The 9,212-nt window shown below is 47.1% G+C and overlaps 1 protein-coding gene across 1 annotated transcript; it reads right to left on the bottom strand.

Annotated features, from left to right (window-relative positions):
- Positions 1-3,441: 3,441 nt before the first annotated feature.
- Positions 3,442-5,484, bottom strand: sox11b (SRY-box transcription factor 11b). Its single transcript, XM_086265290.1, has one exon. It carries the CDS (start codon positions 5,297-5,299, stop codon positions 4,022-4,024), a length of 1,278 nt encoding a protein of 425 aa, XP_086121416.1. The 5' UTR covers positions 5,300-5,484; the 3' UTR covers positions 3,442-4,021.
- Positions 5,485-9,212: the final 3,728 nt, after the last annotated feature.

Genomic DNA, 9,212 nt, shown 5'->3' with positions numbered 1-9,212 from the left:
AAAGAAGGTTAGAAGCATGATGGGAAATGTAGGAAGAAGTCTGGGTGACTTTGTCTGTGAAGGTTCTCAGTCATCCAGGTCATTGTAGTCAGTGATGGAGGAAAGAAAAGTGTCTGGACTTCTTTAAGTTGCTTGAAGACGTTTCACCTCTTATTTGAAAAAGCTTCTCGGATGAGAGGTGAAATGTCTTCAAGCAACTTAAAGAAGTCCAGATGCTTTTAAAACATGAAGCTCAAAAATGCACGTCAGTGAATGCATTGCTATGCAGATGAACTTGATGGCAGTCCCTGTGGGGTGTCAGTGAATGCATCGCGGCTGCTGCTCTGATGTTTCAGATAAAAGCGAGTGGTTGATAAGAGTGCGATTTCACGCTCTGGTGAAAATATGCAAACACAGCAGAGGAAGCCAATCAGAGCTGAGATCAGATCCCAGATGTTCGCCTCCACAACTCACCAGACACAAGGCCACACCTGCCAGCCTGACAGGGGCGCTGCAGTCACCGTGGTCTGTGATGGTACCGGCGTCGGCTCCTATGTGTTTGTTTCTCTTCATGTTTTACTGGTTACTTTTCGTTTGTCTCTGCTGTTCTTGCTTCAGACGTCAGTGATAAAAAAAACCTCCAGGCTGAATTTCATTAAACTTTTTGAGGAGGTGGAGTCGGCCCAAGGAAGATGAGCTTTACCTTTGATTTCACAAAGCTCTGATTTTTGCAGGAGAGGCGACACGTCTTCAAGAAACCTAAAGAAGTCTAGTTGGTTTTCTTTCAAGCTCCTTATACAATATTTATTTTGTGGTTAATTACTCACATGTTTGTTGGGAAGAGACAGTGTTTCTGGTGCCGACCTGCTTCACTGATCTATTATTGATATGATTCACTGCTCAGCCTCTCGGACTTTTGCTTCTTTCTGCTGCTAAAAGCACATTTTTAAATATATTTTTACTTCCCCAATGACCTCGTCCTCTCATTACCCAGAATGCCGCTGTGTTGGCCTCAATTATCCAGAGCAGAACCTTCAGATTTATCAGGCCGGTGGGGATCCGGCTGCCTTTAATCTGCTGCCAAACATCTGATCAGAGAGTAGTGGGGATAGAGAGGTGAGCAGTCTGACTGTTTCCTCTGATTTGACCATGAGCAGCGACATGCGCTGAAGTCAGCTCACTCCAAATCCCAGACGTTTCCCGACCTCTGTGATGTATGCACAGGTGAAAACCAAGGAGGATCTTCTCTAACAACCTAGAGGTGAAGGAAAGTATACTGCTCTCTGATTGACTGTTTATCAGGCCTTGATGTCAGAGTTAACAACCAGCAAACAACTGAACAAAGACAAACTATGCTCTGCAAACAACAGCCAATCAAAACCAACCTTCTCAGAAAAGACACCAGTAATGTGTCTGAAATCTGTGGTACTCTTGACCTTAGACATTACTGCACATAACACAATAATGTATCTGATACACTTGTGTCGTCACCATTATCATCATTATGTTGGTTCAGGATCAACACTGCTGACCAGTGGAGAAAATGTGGAGAAAAAAAGAAAACGATGGCTTGGTTTGTATGAAACTCAAAAGTGTTTTCTTTATTAATTTCTACAATATAACAAATAAAGTACCAAGCTGTTAACATTTGAGTGTTTGTGGATGTGAGTGGAAGAGTAATCTGCAGAGAACCTTAAAACTGGGCCAAACCGACCAGTGCGTGCAGTTTTTATGATCTTTCGAGCGTTGGCTTTAAAGTTATAGGGTGGTACTAGCTAAAATAACTGTCCAGAGGCATTACCATAATGTGTGACAAGACACACACACACACCTGGTTAGCAGGTATTGAGCTCTCCATTTGCCATCTAAGCAAACTCCATCTTCATCCCTCCTCCTCTGTATATTTACTGATAACACATTTTCACAGTGCGTAATAAAAGCATGAACATGTTGCTGCTTAGGTCAGGCCAGTCCTCTAAAACAGGTTTGAATATAGATCATTGGGACTTCCTGCTTAAATAGAGGTTAGATAAAGGTCCATGTAAGGTCATCATTTTGAGACAGAGCTTTTTAGAAGTTCAGACCAAACATCAATAGGAGTTGGAAAAAGAACAAAAGCTGCAGTTCCTCTAGCGTCTAGCAGAGGTAGCAGTGAGTCAGTCAGTAGAAATAAATATGTTTCCACCTGATACAAAAACTCTTTTGGTATCTATAGCTAATTTAAAAATTCCGTTATTAGGGGTGTGGTCTCTGTGACGGACAGGTGAATGGTGATACAGGTGGCTGTAGCTGCTAGCTGTCTGCTAATTTCACCTGGACTAGACCTCTGGCCCATGTTTGTGCTGTGGGAGCCTTTTTGAACATTTTAATGACATCATGTGACCAATAATATGATTGCTGTGAGGTCATTGTACTAACAGATGGTCCAAGAAGACAGTACTCCAGTTTTGCATCTGATGGTACCAAACAGTCTCTGGCTGTAGTACAATAATCAAGAGTTGGCTGATAACAGACTGTCCTTTTTATTTTTTAAATAATTTTTTAAAAATTAAAAAAAAAATGATAAGACTGTCCACAGGCCAGTGAGTTGTGCTGTAGCGGCCATGTTTGTATAACATCTTTGGGACTGTTTAAGGGTCCTAGGAATACTGTAGGTCAGAGAAGGTCCTGTTTTTAAAGCTGCGTGAGGAAAAACCCTCACAGTGCCTCCGATGATGTCACTTTCTCTTTTCTGACTCCTTAAAAATCTTAACTTCTTGACTCTTTCATGATCAGTTTTGAAGTCCACTGATTGTTAACATGAGTCATGTGACCACTGAAAACATCATGCCCTGCTCTGCCTTGCTCTGATAAACTGGGAGGACTAGTTCACACTCTGGAAACGCCAGAAGAGGTCAGACATCACTGGGGTCATCAAAGTGTGGAAGCTTAATCTCATTTAATGTGATGCATGCCTGCAAACAGCCTCAGAAACACCAGACGTGAAAAAAAATAAAGTTTCACTTACACAGACAGGCTTCAGATGTCTCAGGTGCAATTATGCTGTCCAGCTGAAACATATGGAAGAATCTATATATAGATATCTCTCTCTCTCTATCGTGTGATTAAAAATTTAAATCTCAAGAAATTCTAAATGATCACAGCATGAATTAAAAATTAAGTTACTGATCATTTAGAGAAAAAAAGTCCAAATGTTGCTATGGCCTCTCATTGTGTCTGTGACACAAATTGTGTTCACCGTACGAGGCTGTAACCATCGATGACTTCGCGTCTGTCCACAGCAGCAGCTCATTTTGCACAAATCTGCCCGACGTGGACTGAAAACGGAGTTTGACCTAACCAACAGTCAAAAACATGAACATTACAAACTGATGGAAGGTTTAATAAAGCAGCAGGGCTCTTAAAGGAGCCAATCAGATCCCAGGAGGATCAATAATGAGACAGAGGCGCTGATCAGTTTGCAGCTGATTTATTCAGCTTCACATACACACTCCATCATAACGCACAGAATCACTGGTTTTTGGATTTCCCTTTTTTCCTTCATATTGCACCAAAAATAATGAGCAAACAACAGCATGAAAAAGCAACAAACTTCTTGTTTCCCTCAAACCTTTTTAAACACCAGTAGGTACAGACAGGCCTGAATGTGTGTAACCAGTAAAACAAGGGAGTAAAGCAAGGCAGGCCACACGGGTTTGAACCCTCACATAGGAGACCAGTGGAAGAGTCTGACATTCCCTTTGACTGTACAAAAATAGGCTTGAAAATATTTAATCTAGTTTCCTTAAAAAGATGAGGTATGCTCGGTTCGGTAATATCACAAATATCCACACCTGAACGGGAAAAAAAAAAAAAGTCAGTCGGTGTCGTCCGGGTCCGACCCGAGCGGCAGAAACGAGTCCATAAAAGCCTATCGGTTCATCTGCTCACGAGCACCAAGTCCACGCCAGAACGCAGCCAGCCACAGCGCTTGGAGCCCGTGCAGCAGCAGCCGCGACACCCCGCTCCCTGACCGGAGCTCGAACGGGGGTGAAGGGTCAGACTAGCAGGTAAACACCAGGTCCGTGAAGTCGGCCTTCAGCCAGTCAGCGGCAATCATCTCGCTCAGCTCCGGCGTGCAGTAGTCCGGGAACTCGAAGTGGGACCCGAGGCTGCCCCCCTCCGTGCATCCGCAGGCGTCCAGGTCCTTATCCACAAGCGACAGGCTCAAGCTCCCCGAGGCCGAGCTAGACGACGAGTTCCACGGGTCAGAGCAGGACTGCAGGCCGCCCAGGAAGTTGGAGGTGAAATCCAGCGGCTCCACGGGGAGGTCATCCAGGTCTTCCCCGCAGCAGGAGGAGGCGGAGGTGCAGACGGAGCGGGAGGGGGAAGCTGGGGAGAGGGAGGCGGGGTGGACCGGCGTGCTATGCCGTGTGAAGCTGAAGTAGAGACGGCCAGAGGACGGGAGCGTGCTGGGTCCCACAGCGGAATCCCGGGGGGGCAGCTTGGTGATACTGTAGCAGGGCAGCTCTTCTTCCTCCTCCTCCTCTGAGGATGATGAGGATGAGTCGTCATTGTCCTCCTCCTCGCTGTCCGTATAGTCACGTTTGCTGAGTGTAATAGCGCTCGGCACGTACCGTAACCGGTGATCCGTCTGCCGGGCGCTGAGCTGATAGCGGGGGTTCAGTAGCTGGTACTCGGGGTCCGGCTGCTGGTGTTTCAGCTGGTACCGGGAGTTTAGTTGCTGGCACCGGGGGTCTAGTTGCTGGTGTGGTTTATCTCGGTCCTGTGGTTTCCGCTGGTGGCGGGAGTCCGTCTGCTGGTCTTGCGGGGGGAGACTGCCCGCTTTGACGGCCCCGCCCACCGACTTGCCGGCTCGGGGGAACTTCTTCGCCGCAGCAGGGGTCTTGTGAGACGGTGTGTCGTTTCTCTCCTGGTACTGACCGGCCGACCTCCCCTCGGTCCGGGGCTTCTTCTTGGGCCGGTACTTGTAGTTAGGGTAGTCGGCCATGTGCTGCAGCCGGAGGCGCTCCGCTTCCCGGATGAACGGAACCTTCTCGTTGTCGGTTAACATTTTCCAACGCTTCCCGAGCCACTTGGAGATCTCGGCGTTGTGCATGTCCGGAGACTGCTCCATGATCTTCCTCCGCTCGATTTTAGACCACACCATGAAGGCATTCATGGGCCGTTTGATGTGGCCCGAGGCGGTCTTACGCCGCTCCGGTTTCTGCGGCGAGGGGCTGCCGGCACAGGCCCCCACCGTCCGGCTCCGCTCCGGGGCAGCTGCTTCACGGTAGCCGGCGGTGAGCCTCGCCTCAGTGGGCTCCTTGTGCAGACCCATCGTCTGAAATAATCCCTGAAAGCCACCGGGCCGGACCGGCTGATCCCGCTGATGTTCCCGCGGTTTCCTTCAGTTTCTCAGTTTGTCTGTACTCGCGCCCCTCAGTCACGCTTAATGCATTTCGTGCGCGAGCTCTCAAACCGGCGTCTTTTTAACCGAAGTAGAAGTCGTTCCCGCCCTCAACCAATCAGCGTTGTTTTGCAAGAACACCTTCCCGCCTCCGCTTCGCCCTCAGCGAGTCACAGTGTAGAGCTCCTCCCCCGCGTGTTAGCTCACCCGCCTCAGGCCGTTACTCCAAATCATTCTCAATAGATCAATCAGTGAAAGTAATCAATGGTTGCGGCTCTCTATCGACAAAAGAGAAATATTCCCATTGTGTGTGTGTGTGTGTGTGTGTGTGTGTGTGTGTGTGTGTGTATGAGAGATGGTTCAGTGTGAACAAACTGGTGGTCACTTACATATTGAATAAAGCCTGGTTTATTTCACTGTTTAATAACAATCACAGCTGGATCTCATGTGTTTCTGATATTAAATGAGTGAAAAGCTCAGCGCTCAGGTAACAAGCCCTCTAAGGCTCCTTGAAGAGTCCTTAAGGACATCCCAGGAATCCTTTAGGAAGGCTGGGAGGTTCCTGGAGTCTTCAAGGAGTTCCAGTTATTCTGCTTAGATAATCTCAGTTCCTGATGTGGAGCTGGTTTGGCTTCTTCCAGAACCACAGTTGGACCCCAGGAGAACATTGAGCTCATCAGGAGAGACAGTCAGCATCAGAAACTGAGCAAACCGTGTTTGCTTACGTTACAGTTATGAAGGACTTCCTGTGCACGACCACAAACAAACACACACAGGAGCCCCACAGAGACACTGCCTCTCAGGGGGTCACAGGTCACTGTTGTTGCTGCACTGCTTTAATGCTCTCAGGTAAAAGAAGTCTGAAACCAAAACTGCTCCCCCTCAGCTGAACAACCGTCCTCACCCAGTGCCCTCAGTCCCCCCTCGCCCAGCACCAAGCCTTTCTAACTGCCCTACAGGAAATTTCCATCTGTAAGCAGCGTGTGAGGACAGTCAGGTAGACAACGCCCCCCCGGCCGCCCTGCAGAGATTCCCACTTGTACAGCAAATAAACATCCAGACATCAGCTGACACAGGTCCGAGTCCTTGGGAACATGTGTTTAAGGTCACATTTCAATAAAAAAAAATCACATAAAAAAACCTCCTTCTGTGGATAAAGTTCCTAAACCAGAAAATAAAATAAAAAAAGAATTTACACACAACGTGACAAGAAACCAGGAGCAGTGCATATGAAGCTTTTGTAAGCACAGCTCGGCTGCTGCTGGGGGATTCAGGCCCTTTAAAATGTAAATTAAAGCTTTTAGAGAGCCGTTAGGACCTTTTATCCCTCCGAATGAAATAATTAACCTGGTGTTTGTTGAAATGCAGGTACAGTCAGGGCTTCTACCTGCCAGCTGCTGTAACAGTTGACAGGTAGATTGTGGATGTTTATAAAGTGAACTTCTGGATAAAACAGTTAGTGCGCTGTCCGATTTAATGATTCCCGAATCCAGCTGGTAGCTGCCGATCCTGCACCAGCACACGGTCCACGTGTGTGTGTGAGTGTTTCTGTGTGTTTGTCTGTGTGTTTGTATGTGTCTGCAGCTCAGAGTTTCTACTGAAAAGATCTGAACTTTTTAAGTTTTTAACCTTTTTAAGGTTTTGAAGACAACTGTTATAATTGTTAGAAATGAGTCACGATTTTGACTTTTATTTCATGTCTTTTAGTTTAATTCAATTACTTCAGCATATTTGTTTAACCTTCATACTGTGAACACTTTGAGAGGTCACAGGGGTCGGGTCCTGTGTTTTAGATCATCTTTGGTCAGCAGTTCATCGGTGCAGCAGAAATCTGCATGGACGTTCAAGTTTTACACCCCCAGGGTGCACCTTCAGGCTCCTGTCAGCACTGACCTAGCCCCGTCCCCCAGGGCATGAAGCAGGTGATCCAGGCACCAGACATCCAGAGGCCCCAGAGTCTGAGAGCCCAAGGAGGACCATCGGAGGGGCATCCGTGCCACCCTCCTGGGAAGAGCTGAGGAGAGCCCCAGACAAGGGGTCACCCAGCAGCCACGGAGCAGAAGCCAGAGGGGGACCTCCATATCCAAGGCTGGACTGGGACAAAAAATCGGCCCGGGCATTTTGACTAGAGACCGGCCCACCAGGATAAAGATTGAAAATGTGATGTCATTCAGGGGTAAAACCGCAAAGGATTCTGGGAACTTGTGGCAAGAGGTACTAGCGCACGCAGGCTTTCAATTGAACTCAGTTACACAGCGCTTAAAAGAAACCCAAAAGATGGCAAGAAGCTGTTGTATTATTAACTGCAATAGCCGGTCGCATGACAGCCACGGGAAGCCGACGGGTAAAGGGATCGGTTGTTATCGGATTACGTCGTTGAAGAGAAATTGTTCGAGCCATGTTTCCGAAGTAACAAAGAGGCGACGGATGGCCTGGATATACCAAATATAACGTCTCAGAACACTCCAGCTCACATGTTAGTCTGCTCCAAGCATTCCCACAAAGGTCAGAGTTTTGTAGTAGTAAATACGTCATTTTTCTTAACATAATTGGTGATATAGGTTACAAGCAAGTCTGGCGCTGAACAGAAATTGTCGCGCTATGCTCCTTTATTTATTGTGCATAAATAGTGAATTGTCCTGACACAATATTGCGTTTCACTTCTGTTATTATGGTACATTGACAAAAACATATACTTTTATTCACAGGATAAAACAGTTGTTTTGTATCACTAATTGTCCATTGCGATTACAACATACAATATTATTGTCACTGCTACATTTCTGTAATGCTACCAGAAATTATTTCCACTACTAATTAATTAAATGGTAAATGGCCTGTATTTATATAGCGCTTTACTAGTCCCTAAGGACCCCAAAGTGCTTTACATATCCAGTCATCCACCCATTCACACACTGGTGATGGCAAGCTACATTGTAGCCACAGCCACCCTGGGGCGCACTGACAGAGGCGAGGCTGCCAGACACTGGCGCCACCGGGCCCTCTGACCACCACCAGTAGGCAACGGGTGAAGTGTCTTGCCCAAGGACACAACGACCGAGACTGTCCAAGCCGGGGCTCGAACCGGCAACCTTCCGATTACAAGGCGACCTCCCAACTCTTGAGCCACGATCGCCCCCCTAATTACCGTTGAGCTCAAAGGTTATATTAATAAACGGTTAACAAATGTGTATGTCTGTGAAGGTTTTCAGTCATCCAGGTCATCGTAGTCAAAGGAGCTTGCAAAGAAAGGCGTCTGGACAGTGTTTTAGGTGTTTAGCAATGTTATAAGTGGCTGAGTTTATGCTACTGACTATGGGTCTGAGTGGGACAGCTTCCTTGTGGATTTTAGGAAGTCCGTAAATGCAGGGTATCGCATCCCCTGGGTAAAGGCGGTGATATGTAAGGCGGTCAATAATTTTGTCCTTTTCAAAGTCTTGAAGGCAAGCTATAACTTTCTTTTTGTAGCTGCTTGTGGGGTCTCGCTTTAAGGCTTCGTAGGTATTGTTGTCACTGAGGAGAGTAGTGATCTTTGTATGGTAATCTGTAGTGTTTAGGACCACGGTGCATCTTCCCTTATCAGCTGGTAAAACAGTGATGTTGTGGTCTTTGCTCAGGGAAGCGACGGCCTTCTTTTCCTGTATTGTGAGGTTGGATGGAGGGAGCGTGGCTGAGACTTTCATCCTGATTTGCTCTGCTTCTGTCTGTGATAATTTATTAATCCGTATGACAGATTCTGTGGCTGTGATGAGGTCCACTATGGGCAACTGTTGTGGAGAAATGGCAAAAATTGCTACCATCCTTGCTCCTCTTGTGGGGAACACCCCACACCACATCAAGAACT

Source organism: Aulonocara sp. 'chitande type north' Nkhata Bay, linkage group LG15 (genome assembly GCF_057382095.1).
Source record: "Aulonocara sp. 'chitande type north' Nkhata Bay isolate Kocher_YH1m ecotype deep benthic linkage group LG15, A_spYH_male_GT1.1, whole genome shotgun sequence".
NCBI classification, from domain to species: Eukaryota; Metazoa; Chordata; class Actinopteri; order Cichliformes; family Cichlidae; genus Aulonocara; species Aulonocara sp. 'chitande type north' Nkhata Bay.
This window is presented reverse-complemented; position numbering and strand designations above follow the sequence as displayed.

Bases quoted from the DNA above. Each gene is read 5' to 3' on its own strand.
- sox11b (XM_086265290.1), bottom strand. From the start codon at position 5,299: ATGGGTCTGCACAAGGAGCCCACTGAGGCGAGGCTCACCGCCGGCTAC.